We start from the raw sequence: 21,064 nt of genomic DNA, 5'->3' as shown, positions 1-21,064 counted from the left end.
CACCACATACAAAGGAAACAACATAGGACTAAGTAGTGACTACTCAGTGGCCACCATGGAGGCGAAAAGGCAGTGGCATGGCATATTTAAAATTCTGAGAGAGAAAAATTTCTAACCAAGAATACTTTATCCAGCAAAACTCTCCTTCAAATTTGAGGGAGAGCTTAAATTTTTCATAGACAAACAAATCCTGAAAGACTTTGCCAATAAAAGACCTGCCCTACTTCAGATTCTAAAGGAAGCCCTACCAACAGAGAAACAAAGAAAGGAGAAAGAGATATAGAGAATTTTAATAGACAAATACAGAACTTTACACCCCAAAGCACCAGGACACTCATTTTTCTCTAGTGATCACGGATCTTTCTGCAGAAGGGACCATAAGCTGGGACGTAAAACAAGCCTCAAGAAATTAAAAAAAAAAAAAAAAAAAAAAATTGAATATACTCAAAGCACATTCTCCAATCACAATGGAATACAAATAGAAGTCAATAATTTCTGAACTGTAACTACACTATTTACTTCCTACATGATATAAATTACACAAACTCTAATGACAAATCAGTGGTTTTGAACTCAATGTAAAATATGTAATTTTAGACAACTATATAAAGGTGGGGGAATGGAGGAGTATAGGAACATAGTTTATGTGTCCTATTGAAGTGAAGGTGGTATCAAAGAAAAACAAGATTGATATGGATTTAAGAGGTTAATTTTAAGCCCCACAGCAAACACAAAGAAATTATCAGAGAATATAACCATAGAGATGAAATGTAGAGTTTGGGTTAAGAGAAATGGGGGAAAGGGCAATGGGGAGTTAAGAATTGAGTGTAAGGTTGCTGTTTGAGTTGAAGGGAAATTTCTAGTAATGGATGGTCGGAAAGAGCATTACAACATTCTAAATGTGATTAATCCCACTAATGGAAGGCTAGGGAGGACATGGAATGGGAAGATTTAGGTTGTACATATGTTTCCACAACTGAAAAAAAAATTTTGCTACTGTCTTTATTTGGAAGTTAAATATGATTAAAAGAGATGTTCATGAATGCCAAGTTGATAAGGGAAGAATGGGGTAGTTTTGAACTGTCATTTTGGCTAAGCTGAAACTACATTTCCCAGAATCCCGTTCCCCGTAAGATATCTAAAAGACATAAGTAAAGCAGCAGCCAATATGCTCTGAAAATCATGGTTAATGATGCACAGGTGCCAGCAGGTTTCATTTGTCCTCACTCTTCTTCCCTGCTCCATGTTCTCTTCTGCACTCCACAACCAGATCTTCTCAATTGCCAGCCCTGCTGTCCAACAGCAAAGGTGACTTACAGATGCATTAGCTATGTCGCTGACTTCTATGCCAGCCCACCTTTGCAGTCTCACACCAGAAGCTGGATATTAACAGTTTTTTATGCTTGGATGGTAGATACATGGGTGAACAGCTTTATTCTATATGTTTTCATTTTCACATGTCCTTTATGAGCATTTGTAAGTAATATTCGGCATTTTAAGCAACCTTCTTAATTTGTAACACTCTAAATTCCCCGAGGAAAACAAATAAAAGACGGCATTTCAGCCTAAAAGAATAAAAAAGACTTACATCATTAGATTGAAACAATCGAGTCATTGCAAAGAAGGCTTCTGTGGCTTCAGTAGTTCCAAAGTGTTCACCCTAAGTAAAATTTAAAACAATTTGTTTTAAAAAATGAGGAATTTCTCTTTAATGAATTTCTGAACAATCATTCAAAAGTCAGAAAAAAACTCTCTGTAAACTTTCTGCCTCCTTGCTACTTTTCTGATTTTTAATTTATAACTGCACATGTCTATCTACTCCTTATTCAAAATAATTCAGTAACACACTTCATGCTATGAAAGTTCCAGAATACTCGTTTCTAATATTTTAGCCAAAACTGTTTTAATTTCCCTGAAGAACTGTGGATTACAAGGAAGCAAAAAATGATAGCAAGTAGAGTTTCTAATCAGAATAGGATGTTATTGTTACACTAAGAGCAGAGATCATACCTTAACATTTCTATAATCCAATGCCCAACACAATGCCTGGCAATATCACAGGAGCATTATAAATATTACACTCCAATGAACAACCTATTAATCCCAGCAAAACTGGGACCAACCAAAAGGGCAGCAAACAGCTTCATCATATACAAAATAAGGCTGAGAAAGCAGATTATAGATCTCAAACTACTGGGAAAGGCCTCTAAAAACATGTTTTAGATCACAGCTTCACAACAAATCATTTGGGGATCTTGCCAGAATGCAGATTCTGATTCAGATGTTACTGGATCTGGGATCGTACTTTTGAGTAGCAAGGTCTTAGATAACCTTTTTTACTAGTATTCAAAACATTACAGATCACACACTTCCTGAAATGTTACTATTTCAATATTTAATTTCTTCATTGAAAGCAATCCTATATGTTAGACTCAATCACTTTTCAGAGCTTCAGATTTCACATAAAATATAATTAGTCCTCAATTTATTTGTCATCTATATAAGAATTGTAAGAATAAAAAATTTTAATGAAAAACACTGAAAGTTTAAGATGAAAGGCAAAGTATAGTAAGAGTTTACAATTACTTAAATCAGAGTATCCATCTTGCTCATCAGAAAGAGATTCTCACTTCCTTTCATAAATATTACTGAACACCTACCAGTCCATGCACTTTTCAGTCACATTGGTAATCCTAAATCCCCATGTTCTTTCAGGACATATGGATATGTCAATTCTGATAAAAATTTGAAATATTTTTCCATGAAGTTCTACCAAGAACTAGGCAAAGGATAAAACTAAGGTTCCCAATTTTTTTATATAGTTAACTGTGTTTACAGTTCATACTGTGCTTGTTAATTTCCTTATAAAGATAATTAACTGTTTCAACATGAATTGCCCCATCAAAGAGGTACCGGCCAATATAAAAGTATATGCTACTCTGAACCAACTTCAATGACTCAAAACTCTGCTTATATAATGGATTTAGCCAACTTGGACATTATGTGTCCCATATAAAGTTACATTAAACTGACTTTGCCTTCCAGGTTTTTAAAATGCTGCGGGGACACGATGTCAGCAAACAGATACATTTTATTTAAAAGTATGTGCCTGTCATTCAGTCTGTATTTGCATAATACACACGTATTAAGTCTCTAGATGATGTCTTCAATCATGATTCAGAGTAAAAATAAAATATTCACAAGGAATTCAAATTGGAAACCATAGTCTTCTTAGCACCATATTTAAACCACCCAAGATAAGTGTGTGTGCATGAATCTAAGAAACAAAATCACATTTTTCTAACTGCCTAGGTATTTCATGAAATTTTATTAGTCTGAGGCAAAAAAAAAAAAGCCTGAGAAAAAACATAATAAACAATAATAATAGCAAGCAGAATCTAAATTCTATGAGAGCAAATTTTTGTGTTGATTGTGTCTGCTCTATGCCCAGTACCTAGAACAGTGCATAGAACATAGAGACATGCAATAAATATTTGCTGAATGACTGAATGAAAACTATTTCTGAATGCATACTATGTGTTGAGCACTACTCTCAGTGCTTTACATTTATTATCTCATTTAATCATTACTACTTTATAAAACAGGTATTATCATGATCCTGACTTACAGAAAAGGAAATTAAGGAGCAAAACAGTTAAGTTACTTGCCCAGAATCACACTGCTAGTTAACAGTGAATTAGGGATAGTAAATACAAATCTAAATATTACAAGGCAAAGCAATGATTAAAATCAAAGCTATGGTCTAATCTACAAAAAAAAAAAAAAAAAAAAAAAAGAAGAGCAAAATATATCTGGAATTTGTCTAAGAATTTGCACTATACATAAAAACCTCTGAATAAATGTAAACAGCATGTTCTAACATTAACACTTGCTAAATTCAAATCAGTAACAAATTCAGAATCTACTATATGCATAGCTAGCTTAGTACCTCAAGAATACAAAAGAAGTATATGTCATAGTCCCTGTCCTCAAGACATTTTACATATTAGTATGATAATCAAACATTGTAGATTTAAAACTTAATGAATTTTTAATAAATAAATAATTCTACTTTCCAAAAAGTACTTCACTGCATGGTATATATTTTTATTCCAAGACACAAATTTGAGGAAAGTCAAAATAATTTACCTGGTTGAGTAAGTAAAGAATCTTGGTAAGAATATGCAAACATCTTCTTGGATTGATGGGAGTTTCATTGAATATACGAGCCTATGGAATTACAAAAAAAACAGCTTTAATAAAATTGAGATTATATATTTTAATCACAATGTCCAAATAATGTTAATGGCCCTGTTTTCAATTTATTATATGATAATTATTAGATGTGACCTTGATATTCCTATTCTATACTTTCTAATTCATTCCTTTAAGTCTACTACTTAACTTTATGAGCTGTAGCTGTTAAGAATTACAATGTTTATCTACAACATATGGATACAAAAAGCTTAATACCTATAACTTCAATAACCTTGCGCCAAACACCTCTTATGACATTTTATTTAAAATTCCCGACACATAACAGAGCCTGCATGCCTGTGCATTTCTATAAGCTCTAGACACTCTTATGGCATTTAACTCCCCTTCCTTTTCTTTTGAGTCTATATTCTCTGAACTCTGCTACATTCCTTAATTCTGACTTATTTTGGATGGCCTTATCACAACATCCCAGGGGTTATATGCCCACAATTCTAAATCAGAATAGGTAAGAAAGAGCATAGTATAGTCCCAAGCCATACCTCCTGTAAAACAGCACTCTTCTCCAGATGCTGAAAAGGATTGGAACCACTACCTACATTATTAAAAAAAAAAAAAAAATCTTTATTAACTCTCCTACATAAACTTATTTACATTCAACAGAAGGATATTGAGCACTCGGGAAACCGCACCTAAAGTGAGGTGACCACTTGGATAACGCAGTAATAATCATTACTAATCGTTAACTAATATGCATATAAATTGAATAAAATTATTTTGATTCTTGCTTTATTGTAAGATATTAGACTTCTCTTTTATGGGAGGTGTCTTCTTTCCCTTCCCTCTTTTTACATGAATGATACAAATATCTGTCATTTCCACCACTAAGAGTAATGAGATTATGGTAAAGCACTTTGATCTCCCTAAAGGCAAGCACTATTTTATGTGCTTATAACATTTACTGAGAGACAGAAACGAATAATTTAGGAGAGAATCATATAAACTTAAAAACTGAAAGGGATCATGGAGGTTAACTCAGCCCTCTACCATGCTTGGAGAGAATGGCTATCAAACACTGAATGCTGGTTTTGGGGTCGCTTGGCATCGTCCCTATTTCCACCGGTTCAAAGACGAGTTATCAAGACCAAACTCACTTCTGGGTGCCACAGCATGGAGCGAGCTTTGTACTATGGCGCTGTCTTGCCCCTTGGGAAGCAGACAAGAGCAAGGTCCCAGAGAGGACTATAGGGTGTAAAACACCTCAAACTTTACGTAACACATACACCGTCCAGTAGATCCCAGACCCAAAAACAAGGGGCTCCCACTCTGGGCCCAACACTACTTCCAACACCCTGGGCCTCTTAAACACGCACACTCACTCCGCCCGCCACCTGCCATGGGCGCGCCCCCTCTCCAGGCAACCCACGCCAGCGCAGCAGGACGGAGGAGGCTCGGAGGGGCTACGCCGCAGGGGGGCGAGCACCTAGGGGGCGAGGGCGGGCGGGGCCACTGAGAACCCTCAAGTGGCGCACGGGCGGCAGGGAACGAGGCTGCGCGCGGGCGCCTGCGCCGCGAGCGCACGACTCAGCTACCCAAGGAGAAGCTCCGGCGCCCGGGGGAGGGGCTACTGGCAGGGACCCCGGCTGGAGCGGAGGGGAGGGGCTGGGCGCAAACTCCGGCCCCTCGCACACGGGTACCCACGCCCCGCCCCCAGGTCCGCAGTCCAAGAAAGCAGGTGGCGGGACACGGAGGAAGGGGCCCCCAGTAGGTGGCCATAAAAAGCCCAGCGCGTACCAGACTCCTCGTCCTTCTTGTCGAATTTTTTAATCATGTTGGACGACTTCCCAGCGCCCAGACCCACCGCAACAATTCAAGGCGCCGCAGCCGGCAAGCGGAAGAGGCTGCAGGAAGGCCGGCACCGTGATCTCAAAGCCTGTTGGGCTGTTCGCCCGTCACTCCGGGAGAAGGTCCGCCCTCCCACCCCGTCTGTCAGCTGCCGCTCTTCCCCCCAACCCCCGGCCACGGCCACGCCCTCTCCTCCTTCCCTTCTCAGGAGGAGGCGCGGAGAGGGGCTGGTGTCCCAGACAGAGCCCGAGAGGTCGCAGCGAGGGGTTCGCCGGCCCACTTTGTCAGCGACTTGGCAGCCCACGCCCAGGGCAAGCAGGAATGTGATTTTATTTGGTTAGCATGCACTCGATGGCGTCTTTGCGGGCCCCCTCAGTCTCTGGAGTGCGAGGTGGGGGGCCTGAAGAGTTTTTCACTTAACGGCAGTGGCAGATTTTATAATCCACTGCGGGACCCTTCCATTGAGGAAGGCTCTGTTTCCTGGCACAATTCGAGTGGGCTTCTCTTCCAGGAGCGATGAAAGGGTTAGTGGTTCCCAAATCACCTTGGAAGTCGGCATTTCACTCACTGGCTTCTTGGAAACTGCAACAGAGCACAGGGCACCGTTAGGTGAATGTGCGTATCCAGAGGGTCCAGAAGGAATGTGAAGTATGAAAGAGACTTGTAGGGTCCGGAAAGCTGGTCTTTACTCTTAGCGAGGGGATAGATTTGGGACCGTGGAGGACCTTTCCCAGTCTTTGTAATCCTGGATTCCTACCCTTCATCAAAACCTGGTTTAAACACACTGCCAGTTTAGACTTCTTGATCTTTTCCTCCCCTTTCAGATTATTCCACCGTCAACCGTATTGACAGTTAAGTAACTTTTAATAAGTTAATTTGCATTCACTTGTGTATTCATGACCCTCTTAGCCTTTTCCTAAAGTGTATGTTGGTTTCCAGTTCTTTTGTCTGAGAGTAACTAAGAGACTTTTTTTCTATCTTTGGCTTCAGCAGCATCACTTTTATCACTTTTTATTATCACTTTTTTTTAGCATCACTTTTTATCCAGATTCTCTTTCAACTTCTCTCAGTCCTTTGGAAGCTTTCATTGCGGGATTTTCTTCTTCCAGTCCCTCCCCACTTTTTGATGCAGTATACCTTTTGAATATCCCTTGAATCTGTTCCCTAATCTCTACTGCTATCATCTTAGCACAGGTCCTCATCATCTGTTTCTTGGACAACCTCCATACTGACTTTCTGGCTCCCATCTAAACCATTCTCTATGTGTTCTTTATTTGCATGCCTGTCAAACGTGGAACATTATTGGGGGCAGGAATTTACTAACAATCTCTTCCCTACAAGTAGAGATATTGGTTCAACTTCACAAAGATTGTTTAGGAAAAGCACTATAATGGGTCCTTTAGGTACATAAGTAAAGCAAGTGTCCACTCATTTTTCTTTAGAAAAACTGTAAAGTCACCGTAAGTTTAGTAGGTGCTGCAGACTGAGATATTTAGTGTTCTGTTTAAAATGTAAATTGTGCATATCCCTAATAAGATTGTGCCCTTGCAAAGTAGAGAAATTCCTTTCCTCAAATATGAATTTAAACTTAACTGTTGATATCCTACATATGGTATCATCTAAGATTTAACTCAGATTTTACTAACTGTACTATCAGCTAATATGTTTGCCTTATCTAGCTTATGATATCCAGATATACTTAGCAGGTAGAGTTTCCCTTGAAGAAAGTAGATATTCCCACTGTCATTTATTTGAGGGCTGAAAATAAAGAGGCTATGGGGAAGGAGGGCATCTCTTCCTCTTCCTTGGGCAAAGTGTCTCAGGAACCTAGGTAGAGATAGTGTCAACAAGCCAGGAGATTCCCAAGAACAGATAATTTGCTGGAAGCCTGCTGGGAAATATGAAGGAACTGAGGTTGGGTTTGTGACTGAGCCTTAGCGTAGCCCCTTTAGTGCAAGATAAATCACTCACTGCTGTTCTCTAACTTTCCTCCATACCCATGAAGGTTTGTGGATCACTCCACCTTGGTTTTAGCTGTATATAGGGGAGAGGCAATGGGTGGGGGTGGGGGGTGGTGACGAACAGGTACAGGAGGAGCAGAGAGGCTTGAAAAAGCCAGTCAGGCAGTGGTTTGCTATGACTCAGACCTCTGGAACTGTGACTATTTAGGCTGAGGATACAAGAAGAGGTGTTAGGTAATCACAGGATGGTTTTCTCAAACAGGTAAGCATACCTTAGAAAGTCTCAGAAATTGCTTGAGAGACCCAGTAGGAGAAAATGAACCTTATCTTGAAGCCATAAGTTGGTAAGTTTAGGGACCCATCAATTATACTTCAAATAAACAAATGTGTATTCAGTACTCTGAAATCCTTCAATGGGTCTCAGTTGCTTACTGGATGAAATGCAAGCCTTCATTTATGTAATGGACTATGCCCTTCATGACTTGGTTTATCTGTCTCACATACTAGAAGTGTGATTATTGGTGCTTGCCAGTATCCAACACCTAGTAGGTACCCCCCATAAACACTGAAAGAATAATAATATGTGAGGAGCATTATTGTACCCACTTTCACACAACCTTATCCCAAACCCTTTCCACCCCATGCCCTTCCCCTACCCCAAAAAGACTTGTGGATCTCCAAGACTCACAAATTTATCCTCTGACCTTTCTAGTTCAGTTTCCCCCAAAGTGTGATATGCATACCACTGGATAGTTTCAGGTGATACCTAGATAAACATTTTAAAATTTATTATGAATTTGATTTAATGTGTGTCAGAAAAAATATATATAATTAGTATATCAAATCCATGATGTCAGTATTGCTTAGGACAAGAATCAAGAAAAAAAATCCTCTTAAAAAAATACTAAGTAATGGGACAAATAATGCATTGATGGCAAAGCAAGCCTATTAAAGTGGTAGATGATGTAGCTTGGTAAATGCTATGCAAGAGCTTTCCTGAAACTTGAGAATATAAACAGGGTCCAAAGCCTAGCACCACTTGAGCCTTCATCAGTTCCTAGCTTCGAGCTACAAGATAAAAATAGTCTTCAGTATCACCATGAGGTGTTGATTCTTCGATATCTCCTGTCTCCATAGGTTCTACGTCCATCCCATATCTCAATCTAGTAAGCCATTGCTTTAAAAGAGAGGAACTTACCATCTTTCTTCATTTCTCTTTTACAGATTGGAGCAAAGGTGAGCTGAGGGTACATTTTTTTCTGGTTCCTTAAAGCATAGACCTTTGAGTACTTCCCTTCACTCTTGAAATCATCGTCAGTGGAAAACCTTAACAAAGAAAGTTCATTTAGTAGATCCTAGGGGAAGAGATTAATGGAAACAGTCACTTTAAAGTCAGTTACATTTTCACAGATTCTGTGGGAGAAGAAAGGACAATGACTAGAGGATATTGACTGGAAGAGAGTGGGAGTATTTTTCAGTGGCAAGGGATGCTTCTAGAACCTAGCACTGCAAAACCTTTTGGAGGAACTCTAGAACCTTCCTCCCTTTTCTCCAAACCAGCTATAGTCTGCTCTGCTTTGCATTACTGTTTCTCTTTAGTTAGAGTATAAATGAGGTTGGGGGTCATGTAGGGAACCTGTGTCTTATTGCTATACAATTGTACGTATTCCCTACTATCAAAAAGTGTTAAATTGTACTGAAAAGAGTAACACGAATGAGAAAAAGATAGGAAAGAAAGTAGGTACAGGAAGAACCAGGGTTTCACCTAAACCATTGTTCTCGCTTGGATGTAGAATTGTCCAACAGTGTCACCGGGAAGGTTGGTTTCAGCTCAGCTCTTAACTTTTTTTTTTGAAGCATCAGGGGCAGGCAGAAGTTTTCAATGGGTTTTTGCTGATAATGACTTTCCTACAGTAGAGGGAAGAACAGAACAGCAAGTGAGGGAGTTCCTGGACAAAGTTCCAATTCCCCTAAAATGATGCAACAAAACCTGTCAGATAGTGAAGTGGAGACTCAGAAACCAGAACCAGAGAAAGCGTTTTCTTGAGTGGCATAGCTCCTATCTGTTTCAGATGACTTGTCCAAAGCTTGGTCAGTTTTCAGAGTAATTGATTGAGCTTGCCCACTGGCCCTGTGTAGTGAATGGCATAGGGAGTTAACCCATTTTTGAGGATTCAATCAATGAATTGCATGGGAAATAAAAAATTGGGTAATTAATTGAGAAACAGATCCAAGGGGCTGTACCTTCCTTTCTCGGAGACAGCTGCTTCATCCACATGCCACTCTCTGCCTGGAATGGGATGTTTTGTTTGTGATGTTTTTTCATTAGAGAAGTTGTGGGTTTACAGAAAATCATGCATAAACAAGGTTCCCATATACCACCCTATTATTAATATCTTACATTGGTGTGGCACGTTTGTTACAACTGATGAAAAAGCACATTTTTATAACTATACTATTAACTATAGTCCGTGGTTTAATTTAGGGTTCACTGTTGGTGGTGTGAGGTCTATGGATTTTTTTTTTTTTAATTCTATTCTAGTAACACATACAACCCAAAGTTTCCCCCTTTTAACCACATTCAAATATATAATTCAGTGCTGTTAATTATGTTCACCATGTTGTGCTACCATCACCACCATCTATTGCCAAAACTTTTCCATCATCCCAAATAGAAACTATGTACATTTTAAGCTGTAACTCAATATTAGCTACCCCCACCCTGTACCCTGGTAACCTATGTTCTAGATTCTGACTCAATGTGTTTGCTTATTCTAATTATTTCATATCACTGAGATCATACAATATTTGTCTGTTTGTGTCTGGCTTATTTCACCCAAAATGATGTCTTCAAGGTTCATCCATATTCTCACATGTATGAGAACTTCATTCCTTTTTAGGGCTGAATAATGTTCCATTGTGTGATATACCACATTTTATTTATCCATTCATTGGTTGATGCACACTTGTACTGCTTCTGTCTTTTGGCAATTGTGAATAATGCCACTGTAAACGTTGGAGTGCAAATAGATGTTTGAGTCCCTGCTTTCAATTCTTCTGGATATATACCTAGAAGTGGGTTTGCCAGGTCATATGGTATTTGTATACTTAACTTTCTGGGGAACTGCCAAACTGTCTATGGAATGGGATGCTGTTCCAGTTTGCTAATGCTGCCATTAAGCAAAATATCAGAAATGGATTGGCTTTTATAAAGGGGGTTTATTTGGTTACATGGTTACAGTCTTAAGGCCATAAAGTGTCCAAGGTAAGGCACTAACAATCGGGTACCTTCACTGGAGGATGACCAACGGCGTCTGGAAAACCTCTGTTAGCTGGGAAGGCACGTGGCTGGTGCCTGCTCCAGAGTTCTGGTTTCAAAATGGCTTTCTCCTAGGACATTCCTCTCTAGGCTGCAGCTTCTTGGGGAAAACTCTGGGCTAGTACCTCTAAAGCATCAGCAAAAGTCTGTTTTCAATGGCCATCTTCAAAATGTCTCTGTAAGTTGCAGCTCTTCTCTCAGCTCCTGTGTGTTCTTCAAAGTGTCCATCTTGGCTGTAGCAAGCTTGCTCCTTCTGTCTGAGCTTATATAGTGCTCTAGTAAACTAATCAAGTCCCACTGAATGGGCGGGGCCACACCTCCATGGAAATTAACTAATCAGAGTTATCACCTACAGTTGGGTGGGTCGCATCTCCATGGAAACACTCAAAGAATTACAATCTAATCAACACTAATACATCTGCCCACACAAAATTACATCAAAGATAATGGTGTTTCGGGGGACATAATACATCCAAACCAGCATAGATGCTTTGTGAGGTAATAATTTCATAATTATTAAATGTCTTAGAATCAAAGACTTTCATAAAGGATCTTAAAGGTTATCTAGTCTAACCATTCATATCTCTTCTATACCTGAAAACCCTTTTTCATTGTTTATCATCCAATAATTACCTCCCTAATATTTTCCCCTTATGGTGCAAACAGGACAAATCTATCCCTCTTCCACAAGAGTACTTTAAAAATTTAGAGATGTCCATTACATTCCACCCAAGCTTTCTCTCTTCTAGGCTAACCATTGCCAATATCTTGAACTTCTCTTCATATAACATGACTTTGGGTTCCCTTATACTACTGATTTATCTCATTTGAGTAAACTACAGTTTATATTCCTCCTAATGTGTGGCAATCTGAAATGAAAACCTTGTGTCAGCTGTAATAATTGCATGACATAGTCCCTCACTCCATTAAAATCTCTATCAAATGTTATCACCTCTTCTGAGACCCTTCCCTAAATATACTATCTAAATTTGCAATTTACACCCCATTGTACTCTATCCCTTTATCCTGCTTTGTCTTGGCACTGTCTCAGATTATACATTACCTGTGTGATCACTTACCTGCTTACTGTCTGTCTACCTCAGTAGAATTAAGCTTCATTAGGCAAAGACTTTGGTTTAGTCACTGGTATAACCTAGCACCCAGAACAGTGTCTGGCACGTAGTAGGTGCTCAATAAATATTTCCCAAATGAATGAATGCCCCCCCCCAAAAGAAAAGCCCGACAAACCAAACATATTGAGCTTTTTCTACCAAAACTTAAAAGCCTTTTCAAAAAAATACTTGCTGCTGCTGCTGAACCATGGCTTTTTAATTCTGAACTCATTTGCTTTAAGCTCTTCCAGTTTGGAGGAATAGGAGCCCATTCAAGTGACCTCAACTAATAGGGGTTTTACTACAATAGTACATGTGCACAAGAACTAAGACATAGCTAAACAAAGAAAACAGAAATGTTAGCAGAGCTGGTCCTCATAGTGGAAAAACAAGAACAGAAAAGTTATTTGGAAACCAAGACAGCACTAGCTAAGGATCAAGCACTACATGCATTTGTGTATCATCAACATATCTTTATGACTTCTTTGCGTGCTTCCTTCTTCTTTCCCTACCTTGCTTACTCCTTCCCTTTACTCTGTGTATCTGTTTTTTCCTAAAGATAGCTTCTGCTTATTTATTTCTACTTCCTCATAACTACAACCTGCCCCTAATCTACTTCCATGGCCACTACTTTCTTTCTCGTGGTTTGATTCTATTATGGCCCCTCTCTAGCTGTCTCTAGTTCTTTCATCTTCCATTCCCACTGCCTGAACCTTTTCACTTCCCAATTCAGATCTCTGGAAGTAAGAATCAGATTAGCTCAGGCATTTTGGTTCTTGGTTGGTTTGGGTTTGGATTTGTTTCGGGGGGTTGGAGGTACCAATTTACACCGCAGATCACTGATCAGCCTATGGATTTGGCTTTATTTGGGTATGTTGTCTGTTGTCCTCCTCTGGTCCCAGCTAGTAGTAGAGGACAAGATTATGTTGTACAAAATAGGATCTCTTAGGGCACCCCCTTTTTCAGGAGACTGGTTGGGTCAGTTTCACTGAGAAAGGGCTGTGAGTATAAAATCACTCTGATAGACATGTCTGGTATATTCCACAACTTGACTGCTTGTACCCACACTGTTCTTATGTGTGCACATGCCTGAGCATAGCAAAAAGATGCTTTTCTTGTGTATGATACTAGGCTCACAAAAGATTGTCACATTTGTCCTTCCAACAGAAGGAAGGGATACAGTGTGAATATTAAAGAGGAACTGTAGATACTGGACATTTCCATCTTCTTGGGCTTGTTCCAGATAGCCCCATAAAATTACAAGGGTGCCAGTCTTTGACAATCAGAGCCTTAATTCTGTCCATTAATGCAAATTGACTGATATCACAATTTGCTCATGAATATGATAAAGTCCTGCACCTGATCACAAAGGGCCAGCTGTTGGAAGAGAGTTCTTCCTGCACCAATATTAGATCATCCATTTTTTTTATTTAGTCTTGCAATGTCTTCTTTATGCTCTTCTAGGGTCTTCTTGATTTCCTTTGTATCCCGTACTATGGTCTCATTGTTCATCTTTAGTTCTTTGAGTAGCTGCTCTAGGTGCTGTGTCTCTTCTGATCTTTTGATTTGGGTGCATGGGCTTGGGTTATCCATATTGTCTGTTTTTTTCATATGCTTTATAATTTTCTGTTGTTTTTGGCCTCGTGGCATTTGCTGAACTTGATAGGGTTCTTTTAGGATTTGTAAACCAATTGAAGTCCTTATCTCTAATTTATCAGATCTACAGCTTCGTGGGGTACACTTTCTCTAACTAACCAGCAGGTGGCGTCCACGAGCCACCTGTTCTCCACAAGCCAGTTCTCCCCTGCTTAGCCTTTTTGGTGAGTGGGGGAGTGAGTCTTGTGGGGTCCAATTGGTGTGCCAAGCTTGCGTGTGTAGTTGGTGTTGCCTGCCCTGTATATGGGGCGTGTTTCTGGGCAGTCAGGGAGGGGGTGGCCCTAACAATCAAATCTCCCTGGTTATCCTAGAGTTTTAAAGCTGCTGCAATAGTCTAATCCTTCAGTTCAGTCCTGCCACAGTTTGTCTCTGCCACTGACCCACAAGTCCTTGGTATTGGCATATGGCTCCTGAGACTTGCAAGTGGGCCCCTCTTCCAGGCTGTGCACCCCAGGTCCTCTGTTGAGGGATGACTGTGCTATGTCACAGGTGAGTGCCGTCCCCCCAGGGTGGTTCTGGGCTGCTGGGCTGTGTAGGGAGGCTCCCAGTCTGCTGGAATGATGGGGCTTTGTTAATTCACACTGCTCCACCTTCCCAACTCTGGGACAATCAGCTGAGGTTGCAGGGAAGGCTAATGTCCACGCCCAGTTTTGTGGTGTGTACCTGTTATTTGAAGCACTTCCGTCACACTGGGTTGTCTGGGGCAGCTCTGGGCTATGGGGCTGGCGATGGGCAGGAGTGTTTCCTGTCCACCAGGATGATGGCTGTGAGCGGACACCCCCCTTTTCTTGGGAAGTTGTGGTGTTTAGTGAATTTTCCCAGCCACTGGATTATTGCCTTTTATCTCAGAACTCTCTTAGTTCTGCTCTTGACTTGACCTGCCCAAATTGCAAGTCTTTGAAGCTTTCTGTATTGGGCTTCTTAGAGTAATTGTTTTAGAAAAAGAAAAAAGGATTAAAAAAAAAAAAAAAAAAAAAAAGGGCCCTCCTCAGAGATCTAATGGGTTATTGAAATGCTAAGAGACAAAGCAACGAGGGCCATTAAGGAAAGGTCCACAGGGCAGAGGGATCAGCTTTTCTTCGGGATTTGCATATGTGCCTCAGGGCCTGAGCTCTGCCCTTCCCCTTTCTATGTTCACCAGAACTCCAAAAATCCTCCGCTTTTATTTTGGAGTTTTTCGTGTTGTTGTTTTTCTATGCCTGTCTCCTCTCTGCTGGGCTGGCTGCTCTCAGATTCTCTGGTGTCTGGTCTCAGTCTATCTATGGTTGGAGTTTGGATCAGTAGAATGAGTTTCTGATAAGGGCTGCTACTGCAGTTCTCCCTTCTCCTTCCCAGAGCTGACAGCCCCTCCTGCCACGGGACTGAGCCTGGCAGGGAGGGGTGCGGGTCCCCTGGCCGCAAAAACTTACAGATTTCGCTGATCTCAGCAGTTCCACGTTTTCATGAGTGTTGTATGAAGTATGCCCAAAGTCGATTGCTCTGTGGTGTCCAGTCCACGCAGTTCCTGGCTTTCTACCTACTTTCCTGGAGGAGTAACTAAAACATACAGCTCACCAGTCCGCCATCTTGCCCCACCTCCTCCTGCACCAATATTATGTGATAGTCTTGTATTTCCTTTTCCACCCTGAGCAGGGCAATCCTGGCCTGGTGTTTATCCCTCTCTCGATGTATATTGCCCTCTACCATGAACCAACCATTGAGCACTATTGCTCATGTATTACATATTCCATTAAAATTACTCTATGGCAGTATCCTAAAAGCTTACCTTCAAAAGGCACACATTCTGAGACCGAAGAGATCATAGGGAATTAATTAACTCCTTTGGCAGCATATACCATTGGATATTAGAATTTTATCTTATCTTTAGAGAGGACTCTTTCACTATCCTCCATCTGGCAACAAAGTAAATACTAGTTGCAAATTCACCCCTTTTTATAATGAGGATCTGTCTTGGATAATACCACTTCCAGCATCAAATTTCTATTATAATTAGATTTGTTTGTTTGCACTTTCACTTATCTCATTTAATTTCTTTTTGTTAGGTTAAGTCCTCTCTCCTCTCTTACCTCTGTCAAGATCCTTTTTGGATCCTAAATATACCAAATAAATTTTCTTCACTTCCTCTGCTACTGAGTTGGTTCAAGTATTCAGTATCTCTCACCTCAACTATCAAAATAACATCGTAACTAATCTTTGTTTTTTCATCTGTTGCACAGCTAATGTACTTCCTCTCAACCTCCAAAATGATCTTTCTAAAATGCAAATTTTCTTATATCCTTTTATCTTCTGCCATTTACTCTCTTAAACTTCCCTGAATGCACCTCATTTTTCTCATGTCTCTATGCCTTTACACTTCCTTTGGATTATAATATTCTCCTTTTCTTTTGTTAGGTGACATCTCCTCTGAAAAACTTTCCCTATGTATCCCTTTTTCCCCCAACAGAGATACTGATCTATATTCTTTAATACTATTCATATATGTTATGATATATTGATATATCTCATTTATATCTGTCCCTCCTGTTAGACTCTGAGTTCCTTCAAGATAGAATATGTCTCATGCTCATCTTTAGGATTAGTGTATGTTCAGTAATTGTTTACTGAATGGAATTTGAATCTCTTTAGTTTATAAGAGTCCCAAATGTGTGGCTACTGTGATGGTAAATTCCCTGCTCTGTTCCATTTCACTTTTCCTGACACCCATAAGCAATGGGTGTAAAGCATAATCTTTTACTCCTTTCCCATTTAGATATACATTTCTGTTTCTTATTCCTTATTTCCTGATTCTTCTTTTACTACTTATTCTCAACTAGGAAATCAATGGATGGTTCACCCTTTGTTAATTACAAACTAAGTATCTTCAGCCAAAAGGGACAATTTCCAATTAAGACCTCATTTTCTCTCTGCAATGAGGTTTCATGACCCAGGCTTGTAGAACTCTGGGTATTTCCCAGGCTCTCTGGATTCTGTTTGGTGAAGCATACAGCTAGCAATGAAAAGGAAGGAGTGAATTTTGAATACCATTCTCCAAGTTAAGTTGGCTCCCTTCTCCCGGTTAACCCTCAGCTCTTCAGGGTCCATACTTAGGGTGCCAGGGACCTTCCCCAGGTGCCATTACCTTGACCAGTAACTCCTTGGAAAAGAATTTTGGTGTGATGTCCTTTCCATGCTGGTCGGTTGGGCAAGGAGGTGGGTTGTTGGTCAAGATCAGTAAGGTCTTATCCTGATCATACTCAGTTACTTTTAACATGAAGCTTGTGATTTTCCTGTTTCGAGCCAGGAATTTCTGCAGTGCGGTAGGCTTTGGAGGCTCGTAGTACTGGGCCTGGGCAGACAGAAGGGTTTCCAGAGAGACAGAGGGATTAGATCTAGAGAAGAAGAGTAACAAACCAGTGGGCTAATCATTTGCCTCTTTGGGATAGGGACTGAGGATAATCTGGACAAATCTGCTCTGAAATTTATTTATCAGAAAAAGTCTAAAGCTCTCTGTGCCTTTCTTCCTTCAGAGCATTTCTTACAAATAGACTAAGGGCCTGGAGAAAAGGGATGGAAAGGTTTTCTAATAAAAGGAACAAGACTTAATTCTTCTAAGAGAAGTGTGACACAGTGTCCAACATAGGGGGGCAAACAGAAGTGTCACAAGTTTCCATGTGGCAAAACCTAGATGAGATTTTCTCTGCAACTCTCTCTGAGACAGAGTGGGGAAAACTACCAGAAACCAAGTCTCCTTACTGAGGGAGATCCTCAGTGGTATGCAGGGGCCAAGGCAAGCCTTATCTACAGCCTTCCACCCACCAACATTTCTATGCAGGCACAAGCACATTAAAAAGCATGATAAGCACAACCTTAAAAAGGAAAAACAGTTGCAGATAACAGCCTGCTTCTTAAGGGGTGGGTGGGGAAAGGGGAAGTCCCATTTGAATTCACTTTCCTGCCAATAGGAGGAAGGCAAAGAGGGAGGAAGGGAGAGGGAGAGATCAGAATACCTCCTGATTATAAATATGTTTTCTCAACTTAAAAAAAAAAATTTAGCTGCAAGGAGAGCCATCTTCCAAGCTCCTCCCCACCAATTCCCCTTATCACCACTATTCCCAGAGCCGTCTGGGATATAGTACCCAAGAGTGCTCTGCCCTCTTTCATCAGAGTACCTAGAAGCTGGAAATACTCTACAGTAGACCTCCGCACCACTGCAGAAACTTGCTTTTAGAGATCTTAGGGAAATACTTTTTCCACCTACCAAATTTGGATGGACCATGTAATGCTGAAGGTTTGCTAGAACAAATTTTGATTGTCCGACTGTATCAAAAATCTAGAAACAATAATCAAAATTAGTGATTTCAAGTTGCATTGATCCTAATCAGTAGCCCATGCCTTGTCTCACCTGAATCTCACTAAAAACTAGTCCCTGGTTTAAATTAAGTGAGAAGAACATTGTGCTCTGTGTTTTGCACTCTGAGTTTCTAGAACAAGGGTTACAGCAAGGAAGGCTGGGTTCTGAGACATCCTGCAGAGGAAGCTTGCAAATTGAAAGCCTTACGAAATGTCAGAGAAAGCTGTTAGAGGGTGAAGTAGATAAGGGCAGCTTCAAAGTTCAGACTGGGACAAATCACTCCAAGGCATCCCACACCTTTCTTCTGCCTTTTCCACTTCTCTCAGAGTGAAATCAGGCTAAAATCAAGCTGGAGGACAATCTTTAAGGAGAAAAGCAAATTACAAAAGGGCAATAATTTTAGGGTTGTGAGTGGAAGGGTTCTGCCAGCTTATCTGGGAGCAGAAACACAGAGGAAGGGAGAAGAAACAGTGTATTTTGCATTTGGAGGACATCTCTGCAGTATATGATTCTCCCAGAAATGTTGCAAAAATTAAATGGATTTTTTTTTTTTTTTTTTTTTTTTTAGGCTGCTGGTAATACTGGTTTATTGGTGCACTGTTTAAGTGTCAAGCTCGGCACAAGAGTTGCCAAACCTCTTCCAACCCTCCCCTGCGACCCTAGTGGTGTTGCCTTCCCTCTTGCTGGGCTACCCAGGGATGAACCAAAGAGGGTGAAAACTGGAGATAAAAGTGCTGAATTACCTTCTTTGGGCTTAATCAGAAATCAGAAAAGAGGGAGGAGCACATCCTGTCTTTGGATTAGCATTTCAAAAGGTTGCCATGCCTCCAAGAAGGTGGTCTGGTACAGAGAAAAGGGACCTTGTACTGAAAGGGTGAATAAAGCAAGAAGGTGAAGAGAGGAGAGGGAAGTAATAAGAATGGGAAAGAAGGATGCAGGGGTAGAGGTGGGGGGGGGTGCGTTATTATGCTCCAGTTGGAAAATAACAGGCCTTGGCAATTCTTGGAGGTTGGGGAAGGACCAGGAAGTAGAATAACAGAACCACTCCGTGCATTCCTTTAGGGAGGTTGGGATGAAATATGGGACAAATCCAAAGACTTTTGGAAAACTAAAATGTATTTGTTAAAAATACATTATGAAAACCTGCTTTACAAATACAATGACATGTATGATATATTTAGAATCATAGACATTTATTTAGGGGAAGGGTGTGAAAACATTGTTTTTTGCAGTTTTAGAAAATACATTTTTAGGGGGAAAGTACTTGGGGAAAATGTTTTTATTCCTGGATTTTTCTGAGGTATTGCTTCTCTGTTCCAAATTAGTCTCCAGCAGTTGTCTAACCCTACAAGACTGTCCAAATTGGAATATGTTTTTAGTTTTTGGTATGTTGAATTGCACTATCTCCAGCTGATAACATAAAAGTTGGCCCGGAAAATTCACATGAATATAATAAACCTGGGAAAGCAGCCAAAATACCCAATAGAGTTTTGCTGCAAGAGGCAGCAGCAAAGTCTAGGTAAGTTGGAATGCCCAAAGATAGGTTTCTGGTTCCTGAGATTTGTGCCCTTGTTTGTTACTGGTGTGCCCCTGACTCTTCTCTTCTATATGCCTCTGTTTCCCTTGCATGAAATTAGATCAACTATCTTGTTCTCTGTATAATTGTTGACCCCATTTTGTTTTCTAATGGGAAGTTTGTGAGACCCAGCTAATGAGGTACTCTAAGCAACTCCAAAGAAAGATTACAGATGAACATCTGCTAATGCTCCTCCTCACCTCTTCACCATTGACAACTATTCCTTTCCCACATTTAACTGGCTTGACTCCTGAAGTCTTTGGTTTGTTACTATGAAACCTGAAAAAGAGTAAGAACAGCCAGTTGCATTTTCTGACTCAGAGGCCTGGCCTTCTGCATGTTCTCCAACCCCCAACAAAGTTTGGAAGTCTGACTTTTAGTAGCTTCATTTTATGTGATCAGGGATTGAACATGCATGGGTAGCAAAGAATTGGAAGCATTATCTATCTGCCTACTGTGGGAAAACAAAACCTCAGCTTGAAGGGTTAAGCAAGTAGGACAATTACAATGTTGTCTGGTGAGCTGATTTCTTCTAAAAAAGGTTCTAGATCACTCAAGGAAGTGCTCTAATAGACTGCTTAAGGACACTCTTTTGGGCAGCTGGATTATCATGATATCCCTGATGTCTACCTGCCTACTCTCTCTATACATGGAAATAACCCTGACTTCATCAGTGATTTGCACTTGTCTCTATGAGAAAGAATATAGTTAGTGGAATTTCACAACAGAATTTCCAAATCTTATTGACTGTGCTTGGATTACTGGCTCCCTCATCTTAACCACATCTAAAAGTTTCTCTTTCTAGAACTAGGGTAGTAAAAATAATCATCAATGGCAAATAGTCTCATACTCTGCTCTTTCACATACTTTCCACCCCCTACCCAAATACCATTCCATTTTGGGGAAAAAAGAGGAGGATGGACAGAAGTCACAATATTTAACAATAAAGTATTTTAGATTCACTGACTGATTCTTATTAAACACATTTATTGCCTGAACATAGTGAAAGATGCTCATTGGTAAGTGGGTTAATGATTAAAATAAATGGTC

General features: G+C 40.3%; 2 protein-coding genes across 3 annotated transcripts in view; both read right to left on the bottom strand.

Moving 5' to 3' along the window:
- COPG2 (COPI coat complex subunit gamma 2) overlaps nt 1-6,117 on the bottom strand; it is a 263,073-nt gene extending 256,956 nt beyond the window's left edge. For both annotated transcript variants that reach the window (XM_037836145.1, XM_037836146.1), the window contains exons 1-4: nt 6,010-6,117; nt 4,758-4,810; nt 4,150-4,230; nt 1,589-1,660 (exon numbers count right to left, since the gene is read on the bottom strand). In XM_037836145.1, the coding sequence (XP_037692073.1) occupies nt 1,589-1,660; nt 4,150-4,230; nt 4,758-4,810; nt 6,010-6,046 (243 nt within the window). In that variant the 5' untranslated portion in view covers nt 6,047-6,117. The remainder of the gene's footprint in view (nt 1-1,588; nt 1,661-4,149; nt 4,231-4,757; nt 4,811-6,009) is intronic.
- Nucleotides 6,118-6,472: 355 nt separating this feature from the next.
- Nucleotides 6,473-21,064, bottom strand: part of TSGA13 (testis specific 13) — a 41,799-nt gene continuing 27,207 nt past the window's right edge. Inside the window, exons 2-7 of the mRNA XM_037837745.1 lie at nt 20,215-20,293; nt 18,346-18,417; nt 17,221-17,433; nt 9,787-9,929; nt 9,220-9,347; nt 6,473-6,642 (exon numbers count right to left, since the gene is read on the bottom strand). Of these exons, the coding sequence (XP_037693673.1) occupies nt 6,473-6,642; nt 9,220-9,347; nt 9,787-9,929; nt 17,221-17,433; nt 18,346-18,417; nt 20,215-20,293 (805 nt within the window). The remainder of the gene's footprint in view (nt 6,643-9,219; nt 9,348-9,786; nt 9,930-17,220; nt 17,434-18,345; nt 18,418-20,214; nt 20,294-21,064) is intronic.

Source organism: Choloepus didactylus, chromosome 5, assembly GCF_015220235.1.
Source record: "Choloepus didactylus isolate mChoDid1 chromosome 5, mChoDid1.pri, whole genome shotgun sequence".
Lineage (NCBI taxonomy): Eukaryota > Metazoa > Chordata > Mammalia > Pilosa > Megalonychidae > Choloepus > Choloepus didactylus.
Note: the sequence above shows the minus strand (reverse complement) of the source record. Positions and strands in the feature narration are given on the sequence as shown.